The sequence below is a fragment of the Typopeltis vanoorti genome, chromosome 5 (genome assembly GCF_054136105.1).
Source record: "Typopeltis vanoorti isolate ZY-2024b chromosome 5, IOZ_Tvanoo_1.0, whole genome shotgun sequence".
NCBI classification, from domain to species: domain Eukaryota; kingdom Metazoa; phylum Arthropoda; class Arachnida; order Uropygi; family Thelyphonidae; genus Typopeltis; species Typopeltis vanoorti.
Window position 1 is genome coordinate 136,405,678 of NC_143553.1, and position 21,693 is coordinate 136,427,370.

General features: G+C 35.4%; 1 protein-coding gene across 1 annotated transcript in view; it reads left to right on the forward strand.

The window, feature by feature from the left end:
• The first annotated feature begins 6,417 nt into the window (after window positions 1-6,417).
• The window catches only part of LOC150106848 (fibroblast growth factor receptor-like 1), a 76,771-nt gene continuing 61,495 nt past the window's right edge, over window positions 6,418-21,693 (forward strand). The window contains exon 1 of the mRNA XM_090393490.1: window positions 6,418-6,502. Within this exon, the coding sequence (XP_090249616.1) occupies window positions 6,418-6,502 (85 nt within the window). The remainder of the gene's footprint in view (window positions 6,503-21,693) is intronic.

Sequence of the window (21,693 nt, forward strand, 5' to 3'; positions counted from 1 at the left end):
GGGGAATGCTATCTATCACGTGACATCGATTATTTATGAAAATGATTAGTCTGTTTATCTATTCATGTCGATATTTATTAATCTTTCTCTCCTTTTTCAGTTTATATTATATTACATCGATCGGATACTCAATAATTGTGAAACTTGGAATTAGAATAATTTAGATGGTTACATATCCGATACGATCTTTCTATCCTAGTATCACTAAAGCGTATTTCTGCTTCACTTCCCTTTATCATGACGTCCGTTAGAGGTTCTGAATAGTCGTTTATTCATGCGGAAAGCCACTAATGTTTCGGCTTCTTTCTCTTCCTGATGTGTGCACGCTCCGTATGACCTACTAACCTTAACCACTACTACTGAATAACAAACTAAAGAGTTCTATGGTATGAACAGCAAAAGCAAATTGGTATCCTTCGACACGTATTTGAAATTTCAAGGCTGACTACATTTCAAAAGATCAGTGTCATTTTACAATATCCAATATTTTATTTAGAAAATATTTCGTGATTATTTTTATAAACGGTAACCGGATTCGTTAAAAACCTACTGAATTTAATTAAAGTAATATTCGAGTGAAATATTACTTTATATAACGTTGAATAAGCAAACTTCATTCTAAAAAGTGAATTTTCTTCGTCTTCTTTCATTAATATTAAGTTCTTGTTTATTTTTAAATGGTATAGGAAACTTTTCATAGTTAATTCTTAATATTTTTAAAAATAAGCTAACTATTTAATAAAATATTTAACTATATTAAAGATGCTTTAAATAAGTATAGCTTTAATATATTTTAAAATAACAAATGATTATTTATAAATCATTATTACAAAGAAATAAAGACACCTACCATCTTTGCGCAGATCAGTTAAATTCCCTTAAGAGAATAGAATCAGAGATAAGCACACAGCAGGTTGTACACTGTTCAAAGGCTGAACACTGTTCGAATGGTGATCTTTCCCAACCATGGCAGGGCTTTTATAGTAAAATCGTAGCTAGTAAGACGATCGAGGAAGACAGGAGATGACTTGTACCAGTTGCCTCCAAGACGTTCAGTACCATCGGTGCTGGAATCCCCGTAGAGCGTGACGGAGTCATGCTTCAGCACTACCTATGGCGAAAGTACTCTGTGTGAACATCACTACCTCTTGGTTCCGTGCTTCGTTTTAGTTTTTTAATCGCAAAAGGAACCGCTTCGTTTTCGAACGAATTCGAAAAATGCTAAAAATGATAAAAATGCGACACAAAAGAAAGAAATGTTGCGCTACTTTGAGGTAAAAGACGATTATTGTATGGAGTTCAAACTCACGCAAACAAAACTCACAAATTAATCAAACAATAAAACACGTTGGATGGTCGAAATGCGTTACATGTAATAATTGCTAATACTCTAGTTGTACAAAGTTGACAAAGGTTCTTTTGGGAAACGGAAATCGGTTTCGAAATCAAAGAAACAGTTGTTTATTGAAAATACCAAATGTGAACATCATTTTCAACTCGTTATGAAGTATGTAATTTTCAAATCATTTGATTTGGATTTGTGTCATTTCTGACGACTTTATCTAGCGGCAATCATATGAAAGGTGTCTCTACGTACATATACAAATATACCCTCAGAAACTTCGCTTTGCCATTTATAACGTTCATTTATCGTTGCCGGGTGTCTCCTGCCTTACAACCAACTCTCCTTGCTTAATTAACATTCATTTAAAGTGTCGATTCTAATATGTGTAACCCTCCATGGATTCTTCTTGTTCAACCTGGATCGGTCCACTGCTGGACGAAAGTCTTCCCCCCAGTTTTCTCTCCTCCAGCCTTTACAGCTTTCCTCGTTCATTGCATTCTAACAATCCTAACAGTTTCATCTTGCCATTTCTTCATTAGTGTTTGGTCTAGCCATCTATAAGTCTTCGTACTGTCAATAATTTAAGCCAATTTGCGTTGTTATATCTTTCAATGTGTCCAGCCCATGTCCATTTTGAATGCTATCACTGATGATAATTTGATTCATAATGTAACCTGTTCTCGATCTTATCAAATGGGAGGATATCCTGTCTTTAAGTTTCACACCAAACATATTCCATTCTGTTCTTCTGCGGATAACCTTTCAATTTGTGAATCATATTCTGAGTTAAGTTCCAGGTTTTACTACCGTCTGTAATTACAGAGCTTTCGTCACACTGACGGATAGTTTTCCTCTTCAAACTAAAGGGAATATCATCTTTGAATATATATTTCATCCTCCCGAAAGCCATATTTAATATGTTATAATTTGTTCCAAATAAACATATGAATCTACTCTCTTCACTTCTCCACCTTCCAGTATAATTCCTTTTGATGTTAAATTATCATTCAAGATTACTTTAGTTTTGTTTATATTTATCTTCAGCCCAGTTTGACTAAACGCTTGAGCTGATTCTCTGAGGTCTTCTACCAAGAGAGCTACATCATCAGCAAAACACAGAGGAGTTAAAATCTTTTCATTAATTTTAATTCCTCCATTCTACTAGTTGAATTAGCGAAAACTTCCTCTAAGGCATGTAAAGAGTTTGAGAGATATTGCATCTCCCTGTCTTATTCCTTTTTAATAAAAGTGAAAATTTATTGGAAACTCTAAATTTATTTTCTTTCTTTATCGCTGTAAAGTTCTTCAAACTATTCTTTTAATTCTATTTATTTTTCCATTTCTATCTCTGATTATTTTGTCATCCTTTTCCATTAGAGAGGCAATTTCTTTTTTCTTTTGCCAAAACTCTTCTCAAAACGTTCATATTTTATATTATTTTCAATGATGTCTTTTATTTTTCTGCTATTAAAGGATCGGATTTCGTGTGGCATTCTTTTTTCTGATTGTTTTGCGTAATTCCGAATATTGTATTGAATTTCTCGTGGTAGCATCTCTTTTTAATTCTTCGCGTTTTATAATAACTCAAGCGTTTCCTTTGAAAGATTATCATTTCTTGTATAGGGAAATAATTTTACTGATTTCATTTAATGTCTAAAGGGAGATATTAATTACAGTATTGCTCAGTTTTTGAATAATTTCATCCAGGTTATCTTCTTCCCACTCTTTTGCACTCTGAATGTTTGAAGGTTCTCTTTTAAAACAGTTTCATATCTGCTTTTTTTTAAATTTTAAATTTGCGAAGTTTATTGCATTTAACTTCTGTTTGATTAGTTTATTTCTTTCTAATTTTTGATTAATTATAATTCAACTATCAGTTAGTAGTCTCATCAGTTCTCATAATGTTCTCCGACTTCTTCATCAGTGTGATTTGAAGTTAGAGCATACACTTGTACAATTGTAATTGGATATCTTCCATGGATTAGCATAATTAAAATGTAGAGATCTCAGTAGAGACAAAAAGCGTCTAGTAAGGTCTATACATTCTATTCACGACACTCTTCCCATATGAAGTTCAATCAAGCTGAACACTTAAACAGTGTCCAGTGACATATAAAATTAGGATAGCATGGACTTCATGAAACTAAGTCCAGGTTGAAGAGCCGTACAATAAAAGCACGCAATTCTCAATGAGAATATCTGTATTTATTTGCAAAGAATCACGAAACCTGACAGTTCCTTTATTATTGTAATTTATACTCTTAGTATGATAATTTAAATCAATGTTTAAATATAAATGTTCAGATTATCTGAGGAGTCTTGTAGTAGCTACCATTATGACAATCTACAGCAGAGAGAGATTTAAAGGTTCCATTCTCATTACCAGCTAGAGAGAATTTATTATTTTTTTTCCAAAGGATTCCTAAGTAAATCTATCTTGGGCTACGAACTAGATCTTTCTGGAAGAGACTCGAGTTTTCGACTGTGGAATTCAGAAAGACTCAGATAAAAATGACACAATAAAGGTTTCTTCACGTCTTACACGAGATTCGAATCCACGTCTTCCCAACCAAAGGGCACCGAAACCAACTGTGATACGAAGGCTCCACACACACACACACACACACACACACACACACACACACACACACACACACACACACACACACACACACACACACACACACACACACACACACACACACACACACACACACACACACACACACACACACACACACACACACACACAATACTAGTTAAAAATAGGAACACCAGATGGAGACAGTTGTCAGCCATATTTTTGTTACCTTTCGTCTAGCACGCAGGCAGAATGTACTCAGCTGCCGCGATGTTGAAAGAGGGTAACAGGGAAGCTTAACGATTTCTCTGTTACCCTTACGACTAAGAGGGTGTCGCCTAATCCCTTTGGAAAGTAAAAAGGTGTTAAAGGATTTATTAATTAGGGACTTCTTTGAGCGTCAACTTAATTTTGAAATGGTTGCTATTATATGGGTGCCTGCGTAGCCTAGTGTCAGCATTTCTGTTCCATAATGCTAGACTACCTGAAGAAAGATCATTATAGGTTAGATTCTGTCCGCTGAAATAAGAAACTTTTTCTGTGCTTCCCCCCCCCCCGCCCTCCAAGATGGTTGGGTTCGAATCCCGCCGTGCGCATGGATGTTTGTGATTGTCAGTGAAAGCGGTAGTGAGCGGTAGATGGCGTTGGTGTCGATGGTGATTGTAGTTGGAGAGTTGGATAGAGACAGAGCTGTAGAGTAGTTGACCTCCCTCGATGAGTCTTTGGATTCCCTGGAGGTGTCACGTAATAATAATAAAATAATAATAATAATCCTTAAAAAGAAACATACAGTATATTATATTCTCATATTTATATTAGAAAAAGTTTATTATTTTTAATATTTTTACAGTTTTAATTAGAATTAAATAATACACCATTATATTTTTATAAATGAACAGCTATATAATTCACATCTGTGTGAACATTTATGTAGGGTGATTGATTCATTCAATCCAATACCCTTGGAGGGTAATGGATGGCAATGCTGTAGCTAATGAAGTTCTAACTGAGGCTCGGCTATTGCTGTTACCCTCCTGCCATGATCAGAGCTTTAATAGCTCAGTAACACCTTATCCCTACACTGTCCTCTACAGATAACGGAGAAGATGAAAAGCATTCTTGCTTCGCCCCTTTAAGCCAGTCCTTATAAGGACATTTATGTAGTGCTTGATTCGTTCAATCCAATACCCTTGGAGGGTAATGGATGGCAATGCTGTAGCCAATGAAATTCTACCTGAGGCGGGGCTATTGCTGTTAGCCTCCTGCCATGATCAGAGCTTTAATAGCTCAATAACACCTTATCCCTACACTGTCCTCTACAGATAACGGAGAAGATGAAAAGCATTCTTGCTTCGCCCCTTTAAGCCAGTCCTTATAAGGACTATAAGGACATTTATGAATATCAATGGAGAGTTTTTCATAACTTATATCTTCGCCACTCAAAGATATAATTTACAGTTTTAATTTGGATTAATTAATACAGCATTATATTTTTAGAAATGGATAGTAATGTAATGTCCATCTGTTTGTACATTTATGAATAGGAATGGACAGTTTTTTCATAACTTCGCCACTGCAAGATATAATATATATAATAATGAAATGTGTTTACAAACAGAAAGATTAGTAGTATATGGATATTGTATGTAATCTGCGCTGGTAGCAAAGACTCTGAAGTTGGCTTTCTCTAGTGTACTGATGTACAATATATAAGTTTGTTGTTACAATTTGAACGAGTTGTACTTCTTTATTTTGTTGGGCCTATGATTTTGAGCCTTTGTGCAAAGCTTTCCACTCTATGACTTTTTAAAAGTCATAGAGCGGAAAGCTACTAAAAAAAAGACAGACCATCCGAATAGTACATGTAATTAATACATGGCTCATGGCTTTAGTTGCATCGTCATCAATCAAATCAGCATATAATATTTGAGTCCACATGTGCGATACTCATATGGATCCAAAATTCATAAAAGCACAAATGTTTGAATTTTTACGTCTTTTTCTATTCAGAGAGATGGAAAGAGAGAGAGAGAGTAATCAAGAAGTATCCAACTAATAATGAATGATGCATTAATATACCGTAGCAATCCGCACCCAATTAAAAGTAATATCACAAGATTGATGGCAAGTCAGCTATTTCGCACATCTTCATGATTATTACAACAAGGCTGAGAGTTTCTCAGTGTGTGTAGCAGCTGGCGAGGTAAAGGATACTCGCAGGTCTCATTACCTATCTAGCTAAGATCCCTGCGACAGGGAGCTTGGCTATCAATTCGCTAAACGACACACGCACTATTAGATTTAGCGAAACGTGAAATTTTAAAGACACGGTGGTCGATAGTACCGGAAGAGATAAAACTAGAGAGACTTCTGTTTACCATTAAAACTTCACACATTATATTTAGTGTGCAATTAGGGTTAACGACAGATGTCGAGAATGGGATCAAATATTTTACTTCCTTAGTTCAACACTTGTATAGCTCAAGTAATTATGAAAGTAAATGTCTTTGTTGTTATAACAAAAACTGGAAAACAAACTCTGTGTGGGAATAAGAAAAAGGACAAACCTTTTATGAGTATGAGAAAGCAATGAAAAAGTCACGTAAAAATGGAAAATATTATTAACAATTTTGAGGAATCATTGAGTGATTGTTTATCTTAATATTTCTGTATATCATCCGAAAATCATCGCTGGAGAAGTACCCACACACACATCAGCACCGAACAAAACAAAACCAAACAAAAAAAGGTTTCCAGTCTACCAACCAAGCGTCATATTCGCTGATGGTACCCGAAAATCCCGACGTCTCTCCAAACAATGCGTGTGTGTGTGTAGGGAACAGACAGAGATTTCACATGTCCACTACATGGTACCGCCAAGAGAGGAGAGGCAGGCGCACAGGGGACTGTCGGGCTTTCGCCATACGAAGAAACAGACTGTAACGGACCAAAATCGAGTAGCAGGGTGACTTTCTTCAAAAACGACAGAATGGACAAACGCAAAATAATTGGTAAACCCTTCTAGCGGAACAAATAGGGTTTAGATTGACACCTGCTACTGACCATTTATGGGCAAGATCAGTGGAGCAAGCCCACATCGGATTTCCTTTTTGTTAGCTTTGTCATTAAACCCTATGACTACCATTAAGTCTCGTGTTTCTCTCGCAGAGCTGAACTGTACGCAGAACCCATAGTCGATGACTGTTTAAAGGAGAACCAGAATCATCGCCATTCAAGTATGTGGACTGAGGAATTGGTTTTCCTTCAAATGAAGTACAGTATCAAAATATTTAATGTTTTAATGTAGTCTTAAATACATTTTAATGTGTGGTTCACTGTATTCGTCAAAATAAAATTTAAAAAGAAAAAGAAAACTGTTAAAATTCAAATATATGTAACTAAATGAGTCGTCGCATAACATGTTTGAAAATGAAAAAGAATTAGTACTTAGATAAATACTTCAGAAACAATCATTGCATTACTTTTCTGGTAAGCAATTTTCGTAAAAAACATTTTTTTTTTAATAAATTTAAAATATATCAAGATCACACTTTATGGAAATTAATTTCCAATCAACAATTTATGAATAATATTATTATATGTTATTATCATTATATTTCATCATATATCATTATATTATCATTATATCCTAATCCTAATCACTCTTGTAAGCTTACAAGTTCATTCATGGTATAAATTCAAAAAAATACTAATGAAAAAAATTAAACTCGTTTTAATTATAATATTATTATGTAAAATGTTTAAAGGTGTCTGATATAATTATTAAGCAAATATTTATTTATCCTTATATTTTTGAATTACTATTAAGTAATAAAATTATAATATAACATAATTATAAGTAATATAATTAATATTCATATACGTTATTAAATATATGCATTTTTTTTACAAACCAGACTATTTATGATATTTTAAGCTATTTCAATATTGAATTATGGAGTATATTTTACAAATAATTTAATTATTTCCAAGATAAATAAAATAGTTTGAATTCCGTTGATAAACCGTAAAAGATAAACCCACAATATAACAAGAACAAAACATATTTTGGAAATATTTTTGTACCTTATGAATCAACATCCTCTTCTCACATTCTAAGTTAATGCTTTGTTTAATATCGAGTATTTATTTGAAGTGAAAAAAAAAATGTGTTTCGTAAGAGGCAATCCTGTCTTCAGATGCAAAAGTGATCCATCTGCTGAAGACGTATGAAGTAGACAACTTAATGTGTGCGATGTTGACGACATTTTTGAACAGTCCCGTCTAATTGCCTTTTAATGTTTTTGATTAAGGTTCCATTAACGTGAGGATACCGTCGTGAATTTTTCGGTCTTCTCAAGAAGAAATGTACTCTACTAGCTCATGTGACGTATTCCTCGTGCGTGCTGTCAATTATTATTGAAATAATTAATGAAGAAAGGGTCTTAACTCTTTCATACTGGTATCGAGTCTTATCTCGGCTTTTATCCGTTTTTGTGAATAATTTTCAATACCAATACGAATTTTCTGGAGCGGAAAGGGTTGTTTAATAAGATATGTAGTTGACGCACTAAGAAATTTCATTTATATATATATACACACACACGAGGGTAGTCTGAAAAGTTCCCGGTCTAACAATGAAAAAAAAAAAACGAATTTATAATTTCAAAATTATTTATATTTTTCAACATAATCTCCCTTAAGACTAATACTTTTATTCCAGCCATGCTCCAGCGCCATTATCCCGTCCCTGTAGTGGTTCTCAGTAAGATCTGCAAAATACCCCCTACAGCTGCAATCACCTCTTGATTCGAATCAAAACGCTGACCAGCGAGGAAGAGTTTTACTTTTGGAAAGAGATAGAAGTCAGAGGGAACCAAATATGAGGAATAGGGTGGATGTTCCAACAATTCATAGCGCAGATCACTTATTTGTCCATTGTCAAAACATTTTTGTGGTCAGGCGCATTGTCCTGATGAAAGATGATTTTTTTTTTTTTGTTCTGCAAACTGGGTCTTTTCTCACGAATTTTTTCGTCTAGTCTGGTTAAAAGATCGTAATAATATTCCCTGGTTATTGTTTCACAATTTTCAAGATAATTAATAAACATAATGTCTTTAGCATCCCAAAAAACCGATGCCCATGAACTTTCCTGCTGATGGAACCGACTTTGTCTTCTTTGGCGCTGAACAACGGGCTTCTGCCCACTGTTTAGACTGGTGTTTAGATTCTGGTGTGTAATGGTGAATCCAAGTCTCCTCCATAGTAATCAATCGACGCACAAAATCAATTTTATTCTTGTTAAAACGCTCCAAGCACTGTTCAGAGATTTTCATGCGAGTTCGTTTTTTGATCTGCTGTGAGCAAGCGCAGCACCCATCTTGCGCGAAGCTTTTTCATTTGCAATTCTTCATGCAAAATATATCCTATACGTTCTTTTGAAATGCCTATAATCTTAGCAATTTCGCGCACTTGGACTCGCCGGTCATCCAATACCATATCGTGCACTTGATCAATGATTTTTGGTGTTGTTACACTTTTTGGACGTCCTTCAGGTGGATCATCTTCAAGGCTGGTACGGCCACGTTTAAACTCGGCAGCCCGTTTCTTAATTATCGAAAACGAAGGAGAAGAGTGTCCATAAACTTTTATGAACTTCGAATGAATTTCGTTTGGCATTAAACCTTCTTTTACAAAGAATTTTGTCATTCTATTCACTTGATAGAATGACTTGCAATTTCACGTGGATGCTTATGACAGATCTACCAACTTAAAAAAAAATTGACGACAATGTTGCCATCTATGGTCGAGGCTGAGAACTTTTCAGGCCACCCCATGTGTGTGTGTGTGTGTGTGTGTATTTATGTTTAAGGACTTTTATGTGCTTTCTAACCAGTATTTCATACTTAAATCTGGAGACTAATTCTTTGATTTCTGCTTCACATAATTCATTTATGTATCGACTTGCTGTGCGTTTACCTTAAATTAGGTTTATCCCACCGATTTGAAGCGGACAAACGAATTGAACTTTTTTTTAAAATGTTTATTTAGTTTAACTGACATGGTAAATTATATGAAACAAAATTAGTCAATGATAAGCCAACATTTCTTCCATAAAAAAGCGAGCGTGCGTGTGTGTGATCATAATTAGAGCCTTGCAAATATTCTCTCTCTCTCTCTCTCTCTCTCTCTCTCTCTCTCTCTCTTTCTCTCTACGGAGTTTAATAAGCAAGCGCGTGGTCTGGTTATTTACTCAGCTTTTCTGTTTGTGTGTTCGCCGTTCTTTCACTCTCTTAAATAAATTAACTTCTGCCACCAAAGGCGTCTAACTTCGCTCACCTATCGGTTCCAACAAATTACTTCCCATAATTGGAGTTTTTTTTTTCTTCTTTCTGCATGTTTTCTAATAGAACGATGGTTTAAACCAAACGTCAGTTTTCTTAAGCATGTACCTAGAAATTCTAAGAGATAAGTTTGAGCAAGCGGGACCAGTTTTAACAATAAAACGCTGTGCAGAAAAGGGCCAAGAGTGCTAATAAGCACACTTCATTCTCGGTGGCTGATAAAGTGAAGGACGTTCATAAAGCGCTGCTGTTGCAATAATAAAAGGAAACGAAGCATGCAGAAAAGCTAATGAAGGTCAGATTTCCTCAAAGATGGAACAAAAAAAAAAAAAAGAAACTGCGGTACTTATAACACACGCAAAAGATGAAAAGTACACTTTCTTCTTAGAAGAAGCATCATAAGGAGCCTCCTGAACTTGTAACTCGTCCCCCCCCACCCCTCTACTTCTACGCATCCACATACTAACACATCCATTCCTCCTCCTTCTAGATAACAAACTCGCAATGCTTCTAAGTGCAAGTGGGAAAGATCGAGAAGAAGTATCGCATGTTTGTTAGAGAATACATATGAAGGAGCACTTCAGAAAAAAGTTTTTGCAAGATGCATACTTGAATATGAAAAAAAGTACGTTTTTTTTTTTTTTTTTTCTGTCCGGGAGTTCTTATCATCATAAAAAGGAACTTTTATTATTAGGCCAATATTACTAAAGGCAATTAAATATTTACAGAATTACTAATGGAAAAATATAACTATATGAACGCACAAAATAAGTGATACATACTGAGTAACTAAATGTAATAACATAACAAAATTGTATTAAGGTTACAGTTTACATTTCGTGTGTACAAGTGTTTTCGTGTTCTTTGGGATTACATGAGCCTATACACCCTAAACAGAGCTAGTAAATAGGCTTTAACATGCCCCCCAAAATCCGGGCGGTTGAAAATATCCGATAATCTCCAAGGAATGTCGTATCTTTTTGGGATGGTTTAGTATGTCTTCACATTAATAAAGATAAGTACGGAATTTTGTTTATTCATCCTCTTAGCTCTCTTTCAACGATTTTGAGGGTAATCTTGGATCACTTGTTCTTTTCTCAAAGGATTTAAGGACTGAACTACTTTGCCAATCTTTGGAATGATTATGCGTAGATTTGGAATTTGTTTTTGACTATCCCCCGAGGATATTCAAGATATAACCAATCCCCAAGGACTGGTTATATCTCTTGTTTTTTTTCTTTTTCTTTAGTGGAACTTTGGCTACTTTGATCTCTTGATCAGGAATATCTACTGGTTTGTCTTCTGATGATTGTGACGCAGGTTAAACTGGGAACCGCTTTTCACTTCTTCCATCTTTTCTGGAAGGAATGAACTCTGTACAGGTGATTTTATATCAACATTTTCTTTATAATTAGATGTGAAAAGATGATACCTTTATTTGTTTCTGCTCGAAGCTCGTCTTTATAACTAGCTTGATATCCACCACACATCGACAGAGAGAGAGAGAGAGAGAGAGAGAGAGAGAGAGAGAGAGGGAGAGATGACTTGGGCTTTCCCGCTGCAACATCCTGGGCATAAGACTCAACGGGGCAGGTTTCCCTTTCGTTATCTGTACCCGGCTGGAGTTTTTCATTTCTTTTCATGCATGTCCTTGGGCAATTACATTTACTGTCCTTGCAAATCAGGATGATGATCATGAAGATGAGAGTTCTTCCCCATTTGAAGCATACCTTTGTCACTGTATTGTACTGAATCCTAAGATGAAATCCATTACTTTAAGAAATTTAGGAACATTTCTTCATTAACATGCATGCGATGATAACAGATTACTCTATTTCTCCAAACAAAGATGCCATCATTACTAGCCGATCCTCTTACAACTAAAGAAGTGGGCGTTTAAAGACTGCCTCATCAGAAGACTAATACGAGACACAGTGGATAGTGACAGATTTATGCAAATCGTCTGTAGTTGTTAGTTGTTAGAACTATTATTTTAATCTTGAAATTGAAACTGCTCAGAAACTTATCACGAACTTCGGAGGTTATTTCCATCTCGGAGAATCAAGTGGCTACAAGGTGAACTAACCGCATCGACAGAGAACAAACATCTACTTCGCCTACACAATTACGTCAAAATTACGTCAAAATACATAAAAACCACAAAATAAGTAGGAAAACACGTGTCAAATAGCAAGGTCATAGTCATTATAGAGCATACATATACAAAGTTACCAGAAACTTCTATATTTCAGGATATGATAAACAAGATAACCGTCCATCCTATTGGAAAGCTGAAATGTACACGGAAGAAATATTATAACGCAAAGCTAAGTTATATCCTGTAAGCCTAAAGTAACTTCCTGTTTACTATTACATAGGTAAACAGAAGACTGGCTATCTACTTCCATATCAAATCACAAAATTCGTAGGTATCGATGTGCATACACGTATACTGTGTCATATGACAAAGGAAGGTGCATTCAACATGTAAGTTTTCTTGCATGCTAAATTCGCGGCTCACATGAGAGTTAAACGAAACTTAGACTAAATACATACGCCTTTACACAAATGCCAAGCGTATGGTAATGCAGCAAATCGATTAAAGAGTAGCTATGAAATATTATCCACGAATGGACTTAACGTAAGCTTCGAGAATACAGGCTGATAGACTAGAACATTATGATGATAGGAAAATGGGTAATGATCAAGGCATACCAGTATGCTTCATCTATGTAAACAGTTTATAACAGTAAACAGAGTATTATTCTTTGTTATTATTATTTGTTATATAATTCATTTATATTTTCCTTACATTATGTAAAAATGCTTGGAAGATCATATCTAAGTATTCCGTGTGCTTCTCTTACCGCCTAATTCTTCTGATTTGAATCCCACTGAATATTTGTTGGATCATTGGAACCCAACATTCGTCGGCCTACGCCGTTAGCTCGCTCGGTTGCTGACCTACGAGACGTTATTATGTCTGGTTGATCCCGAATTCCTCAGGACATCTTCCGTGGTGCAGGGGGGGACCTAGTTCTAAGACAGTGCAAGCAGTTATCTCAGCCAAAGGAACCCCAACACGCTACTAGGCAAGTGGTGGTCATAATGCTTTCACTTATGAGTGTATATGCGGCCGTAGTATTCAATACTAAAATCCTGTATCGTAATACTTACTATGCATGCGTAGTTTCTTTGAAAGATAGTAAACTATTGTTGATGAAAAAAAATGTATTTTTATCATCTTTTCATCAGAAGGTGAATTATCGGGTTCATACCGAGAAAAACTTCAATCTCCTCACCGAAACTGGGGGATTGTTTTTCATCCCGCAGTCAGGTGAGGTCAACTGGCCGGTAGATCAACCTGATGACAACCAATTATAACATGTTGGTTTCATAAGCTGGTACTCAATGCCCCTGTGAGTATCCCGGCCATTGTATCATCATACAGTACATAAAATAACTAAACTGGAAGAAAGCTGTTAGACATTAAATTTGTGTGAGAGACGATTATTTTAAAAAGAATGCTTCAGATCTTGCTAAGTATATTGATTTCTTCCTCTTGCCAAAATCCAGAGGAGGAAATCTGGCATTTAAGAATAGAGGTTTGGATTAAAATTATGTATAGTGGGGATCTTTAGCATTTAAAATTAAATTGGTTGACGGAGTGGAGTAGATTATTTTATTATGCTTGATATCCGGTAAACAATGCGTGCAAAAATTGAATAGAAGAGCACGGCTTTTCAGATTTTTGTGCAACGCTGTCCTAATTGATGAATGAATTTTTAATTTGTTTTAATTTTGATCTAAAAAACTGTTTATATAATGTAAACAATATGAGCAAGTCATTTATACATTTTAACATTCACGTAAATTCAAAATCTCTGCCTTTTTGTAGCCTAACAAACAATAGACATTTGAACTTTGAACTTAATTGGTTGATGGACTCTTTATCCATACATCTGGATTTTAGATTGTGGGTGATGAGATTATTGTGGGTAATTTACCAGGCTCATTGTGAGCATTGAGGCTGTATCAGCTTTCTCTTGCGATGGAGGATTTCGGTTTTTTATGTTTGAAACGATCTGAGGGCTTGTAGTCCGCTGCCTGTCGAATTAGCTGATTTGGGTGATTATTCGTGATTGTGAAGAATTTCTCTGCAATGCCTGTCGTGTAGGTCTTAATATCTGGATGAGTGGGTTCTTGATGTAACTGGATGTTTCTGATAAACCATGGGGCATTAAATGCCATTCTTAGGCATTTATTCTGAATTATCTGAAGTTTGTTGATGTTGCTTTTAGTTGTGTGACCCCAGGTTGGAGAGGCGTAAGTTAGTTGCGGTCTGATTACCGATTTTTAAAGGAGAATTTTGTTGCTTATGCTTAGGAAGCTGTTCCTATTCAAAAGTGGATATAGCTGTGCTATGGTCTGACTTTCCTTAGTGGCGACACGATCCATATGTCACTTGAAGTTTAGACGTCTATCAAGATAATCTCCCAGATATTTGGTAGAATTGCGTCAAGGGATGATTTTAGCAAACATTTGTACGATTATATTCGGTTCTGCTTTACGTCTGATGAAAAGTACTGCAGAGCTTTTGTTTGGATTGATTGCGATACGCCATTTGGTGTACCAATCCTCCAATTCCTTGACTGCTCTCTGCAGCTTGATTGTGGCCAGGTGTGGACGGAGTGATCTGGCTATAATGATTGTATCGTCGGCATACAGAGCGGTGATAGCTGGAGACAGTTTGGGAAGATCTGCCATGTATATGGAGAAGAGTAGGGGAGATAGTAGAGAGCCTTGAGGTACTTCGGGCGTGATTCTCCTCTCTGTGGATCTGATACCGTTGAGTTTCATTTTAAATTTTCTGTTATTTAGATATGATTTGATAAGTAGAACTAGTGGTAATGGAATACCAACTTCGTGTAGTTTAAAAATTAGTCCGTGATGCCACACTCTATCAAATGCCTGAGTGATGTCCAGGAAAACTGCGCCAGAGTGTTGGTGACATTCATAACCTTGGGTTACATGTTCGACAACTCTGTAAATTTGTAGCGTTGTGGAGTGATATTTCCTAAAGCCGAATTGTTCATCTTGAATGACAAGGTTGATATCTGTTGCCTATTGAACCCGTGTGAGAATACGTTCGGCTATCGTACCTATGCATGAAAGAAGGCTAATTTGTCTGTAATTTTCAGGAAACTGTGTATTTTTTCCAGGTTTGGAAATTAGGAAAACGTCGGCAATTTTCCATCGCTCTGGGAAATAATTTAGCCGGAGGTTGGCATTAATGATGGCTACCAGATGCATAACCCCTTTGCGGAGAAGTAGCTTGAGCACCTTGTTTGTTATTCCATCTGGATTCGGAGCCTTTTTGTTATTTAATTTTCTTAAAATCGAATATATTTCTGTTGGTGACACGGATTTGTTGTTGGATTAGAGTGAGGCATTTTGAGTTATTTTACACAGTTGGGTGTGAATTTTATTTATGAAATTTATATCTGTTTTGATATAATTGGGGCTGCATTGTTTTTCTAGGCTGTCAGCAAATGCTTCAGCTTTTTCCTCGTCGTTGTAGACAACACTAGATTCACCTTGGATTGGAGGAAGTGTAAAACGCTTTGAACGGAGTGATTTCATCATTTTCCATATTGATTAATCCTCTGTGTTTAATTGGTGAATTTTGTTATTCCAGAGTTGGTTACGGTGGTCCTTTAGGACATATCGAACTTGGTTTGTTGCTGTATTCACTGCTTATTTATCCGCTGGTTCCATTGTTCTCTGATATTGTCTTCTTAATTTGTTTTTCTCTTGGATAAGACGTTTTATATCCTCTGGGAGTTTATTTGATGGTGCACATTTGGTTATATTTGTTACCTGTGTTAGGGCTATCAGTAGTTGTTTTTCAAGAGTTTTCACTGCTTTTTCTATATCTTCGGCAGATGTTATATGCGGTATTGGACCAAGGTTTTCCTGGAAGGCTGAGGGAAGTTGTTTCCAATTTATAAATGTGGTGGTGTCTTCCGTTAAATCTTGTATGGTGCCTAGTTGTAATATGATGGGGTTATGATCAGAACTTAAGTCGTTGATTGCTTGTATCTGATAGCTGTGCGCTATGTTTTTTAATATAGCTATATCTAGTCCATCAGGACGTCCAGTAGCTCCATAATGTGTGGGTTCAGTGGGTCCTCTTACTGTTATATTTCTTGAAGTGTAAGAGTTGAGTATTCTGCCATTAATATTTGAATTTCTACTGTTCCAGACTGAATGTTTGGCATTAAAATCTCCGGCTATAATCACCCTGCCTGTATTTAGTATGACATCTAAGTCAGATTCAAGGAGTTTTTTATTTGGGGAGTTTTAGTCTGCATATATCGTAATGATGTTTGTGTTTTCCATATGTATTTCTATTCATGTAGTTTTCATGTGTTCTGTTTGGGGTTCGGCTATTGAATTACGTTTTATGTTTCTTTTCACAAAGATGGCAGTGCCTCCACTTCTGGCAAAGCATCTGTCTGTACTGTAAGTGCTATAACCGTTAATTCTGATTTTGTCACTTGGACGATGTGATTCATTTATGAGGATGATGTCTGCTTGGGTTTCTGCTGCAAACTCTTGCAGCTCCTGTAATTTGATAGATAAACCACTTGCGTTCCATGAAACAATCTGCAGCGATTTCGGTTTTCTTTTATAATTATCCATTAAGAATTTCCACAAGGCGTGATTGTGTATGTGCCTTAAGATCCTTGGCTTCTTGAGTTGAGTTGGTTTGTCGGAGTTCAGCAAGCATTTCGCCTAAGTGGCTTGTTATGTTCAGTAGGATAGGTTTGTTGGTTTGCTGTGACTGATTTGATTTTGGGTTTTTTTTTTGGAAGGTTGATCTTGTAACTTCAGCATACGATCTTCCATCCGTTGTGTGGAGACTATGGTTTGATGGGAGGACTCGTGTTCTTTTATAGGTTTACTAGTTTTAAGTTGTATCTTTTGGCTTTGGGGAAATGCTATACAGCCCCTATAGTTTGCAGGGTGTGGTCCTTCGCAGTTTCACACTTTGCTGCAAGTGTGCGGTGTTTTTTTGGCAACATTTGATGCGTGTTTGCCACCACATTTCACGCAACGAAATTCAGCCTTGCAGCATCGTTTTGTGCGTCCGTCAATCTTCTGGTATCTATGACACTGGGTTGTAGTTGATTTATGTTTCAATGCCTCAACTTTTATGAATAGATCACAGATGGTTTGGAGATTGTATATATGTTTTTGGTTTTTACTTATTTCCACTAGAATTAGGGGATAGGGCGTTTTATCAGCTCTCCGCATTCGGCTGACTTCGATTGGGCTAAATCCTTTAAATTAGAGGTCTGCTGTGAGGTCTTCTATTTGTAATGTTTAAGTTACTTCTCTTAATACCAGTTTTAGATTTTTCTCACTGTTGAGTGCAAAAGTGTCGTATGGCAGGTTTTTGTTGTCTAGGAGTTTTGGTTATTTTTCTGTAGTCTGACGACGTTTTTGGTTGTATGCGTATCCCTTCTTCTGTGTTTGTAGCTTTCATGAAGGTGATATCTGAAGATTTTAGTGCGGATGAAACGGACGTCCAGTGCTCCTTGGCCCTTAGGACGACTGGGGGTACCCTTAGTTTAAGTTCATTATTTGGTTCTATCTCCGCTGTTTTGGGTGTATCTGCAGTAGAGGAGATTTTCCTTTTCTTTTTGACTGTTTGGAATTCTGTGTTGGTTTCCAAAAATTGCTGAGTACTTTCTAGGGATGCAGAATCCTCTATATTCGTGGAGTGTCCTAGTTCTGGTTCAGTCAACTTATTTCCATTATTTGAATCATCCATCCCATCCTATCTTCTGTGACTGCTGTAGGGGTGGGGGGAATGTATCTAACAGCATTAATTTTCCTGGCCAGTTGTTGCTCAATAGTTTTCCTAATCTTAGAAATTCTCTGTAAACCTCTTCGAATATGCTTTTATTGAGAGGTTTTGACATGTCTGATAGGAGGTAATAACCCTGTTAGAATAAAGTTTGAGAAATGGATCCTAGAACCCAATATAAATATCCCGTAGATTAAATCGATCTACCAGCATAGGTAGCAATATTTTGCACTTAAACGTTTTCTGAATAAGCCTACTTACCAAAAAACTTCATTTATACATACTTCTGCTACTTGATTGCGAATCTAAACCAAAACTCATCATTATCATCATGCGTATCAAGGATCTAGGCCTAGCATGGCCTTAGAAGTCATCGTTGAATCGTTTAAGAGGAGTCCTGGTTTTCTTTTTCCTAATGGCTTGTTTTGGTACTCAACAGACAATTGTTCATCAACTTATAAATGATATTACATTCACCAGACATTTATCTTTATAAGGACTGGCTTAAAGGAGCGAAGCAAGAATGCTTTTCATATTCCCAGTTATATGTAGAGAACAATGTAGGGATAAGGTGTTATTGAGCTATGAAAGCTCTGATCATGGCAGGAGGGTAACATCAATAGCCGAGCCTCAGTTAGAACTTCATTGGCTACAACATTGCTATCCATTACCCTCCAAGTGTCCGTCTTCCTCTTCTCACCAGACATTTAATTTCGTATTTCTATTAATATATTATTTCTATACTAATTTTAAAAAGGTGTTTTAATAATTTTGCAATTTGTTTTAAACAATTCCTATATTTAAATCGAATTTTAGCTAATTTTACTTTAATTTAATGTATTTAATTTTATTATAGGCTCTAGATTTTGTTAAATAAAAGTTATTTCCCAATAGAATGAAAATACTAAATCAAAAAACACTTCATATAGAAAAATAGGATATTATTTATATATGTATACTAAATATGCTTTGTAAAGTATCTTTTATTTCAGATAGCTGAATTAATATCATCTGAATTACTCACAGAAAGAAAAAATCAGGAAACATGTCCAAGACAATATTTCCTATATCTACAATCTCGCCGAATTGTAGACAAGTTTGTTTGGCATAAAAAAAAAAAGATAAAATAACGTGCAATTTGGTGCAATTTTCTCTCCATTACTGAGTACCATGAAATAAGATGTATATATATATATATATATATATATATATATATATATATATATATATAAATTAGTTTAGCAAACCATATAGAAGGACCTCGTGAAAAAGAATGCTAAACTCAGCAAAGAATGAATCACAGGAGGATTATTGTTCATGATTTTGCTCAAATTATACAGCGGTCTCCAGCTGTAGTTCGACTTCGCTCTCTGTAGATTTATTTTAAAACTGACCAGCCATGCAGAGAATGTAGTAGTGCGTTTGTTCAGATATTACAGCTAAAAACTCTTTTCTCTCAAACAGAAAGAATTAAGCGATGTCTAGTGGGTTTGAGAGATGTGAATAAAATTGTAAATATGAAAAAAGATCCAATTTAATTTGGCCTCTCAAAAAAAAGACGACGTGTAAGCATCAGGGCAACCAACAACTCAAGGGGATGTCTGTTTAATAAGACAAAACAACATCATTAGCATAATAAGAGTTTCTGGTTGTAGAAGGAACTGGTTGAAGCCGAAATTTTTTAAAAATTACACGATGAAACTTTTAAGGCAAAAAGCTATTTTTCGGGAAAAAATGGACTTTTTTAGTGCCTTATTTTTAGTGCCTTATTGTTTACAGTAATCTTTGTTTTCACAAAGATTACTGTAAACAATTGATCCCATTTTTCTATCTATGAAGGAAAATGGGATCAATTGTTTACAGTAATCTTTGAATTTTCAGGACCTAAATCCAATAGAAAAATTTTCGGTCAATGTGCTACAGAAAAACGGATTATACATACAGAACAGAAAGAAAGCTTATATGTTCAGTTATGATAGAAAATCAACGACATCTCCAAAGAAACTGGCTACCCAATACCACAATGTAATCACTACAACTAAGGGCAGACAACTGGGGATTATATAAAGTACTATGAAAATCGCACTCGCGCACGTGTGTGTAAGAGAGAGAGAGAGAGGGAGGGAGAGAGAGAGAGAGAAAGGGTAAAGTAAAAAATATAGCATATTTCTCCCCTAAGCAAAGAAAAAAGTCTACAGCGCAAAAATCATTAAAAGTTTGCTCTCTGCTGAGATTAAGGAGACCAAATCCTACTAAATAAGCTTAAGTTCTGTAGTCGAATATTTTTTTCCGATGTGGATTAGTGTAACTTGTGTCTTGCGAGACAACGTTCTTCATGCGTGTCTTACAAAGAGATTACAGAACGATATGTCTTAACTAACGCTTGGCTTATTTCCAAACAACGTTTTCACCAGAAAGTTTTAAATTAAATTTTGAAACAAGGACCCACAGTTAGAATATGCTTATTATTCTGCTATTGATCGCTTAAAATTACGTCGATACTTTTTAAATGATCTAAACTGTTTTAAAATTATTCAGCTGTAATTTAAACAATTGACTCACATTTTGAAGGCATTAAAATAAATAAATCTTCAAACGCCTTTTATTCCTCAAAGGAAGGCCGATTCGCCTCTAACTTTCTGAAGATTGGTGGGCAGCCAAGCTCCACCCTAAAGGATCACTGACAACGGATCCAAAGCTATCGGTGATTTTATAGGCATCCAGGGAGGAAAGTACGGCAGACAAGTGCCGCCGTATCGCGGTCTATAATCTTAACGCAGTATATTATTGTCTGAAATAGTGTTGCTTCTATCGATTTTATGGAGTTGTGGAATGAAAAGCAAATTTATGGGGGAGAGGATTTTTTTTTTTGGTCAAAATTATTACTTAAGAATTTTGGTCAGTTCGAATCTGAGAGAAAATTTATCAAATGACTTCTATAAATTAATTTTGAATTTTTTATAATTTATCAAATAAAAAATTGCGAATAATCAGTCCTAAAACTATCAAAATCAAAAATTTTATAAATTGAATTAATATTTCCAAAAATAAAATTGCACTAAAATTTTAATAAACAGTCATTAAAATTAGGAAACGAAATAACAAAAAAACAACAACCGTATAATTTATCTCCCTGACAATTTTGATCATTTTACATTATGCAAATTATCATTAAAGCAGTAAAAATATTCAGTCATAAATTAATATCTGATCTTCCTAAGTGGCTTTTATGCGTGAATTTATTTTACTTTGTACTTTTAAATGTTACTTTTTTATTGTTAGTTATTTAACTACATAACGGCAGTGTTAGTAACATAGTGTCTTTATTATATATTATAAAAGCAGATCAGTGTGTTCAAAGGCTGGTTTGCCTGTTTTGCAAAGGAAAAAAAACTGAGTAAGCTTAATCTCTTCTGAGTCTATAACACATTTATAACACAACGTTCTTTGAACTCGGATTCTTTTCCCCCAAGGCAAAGTTGCTCAGCGAAGGAGATGTAAAATTATAATAAAACTTTTTAAAGATTTCGTGATCTGTTATCCAAAT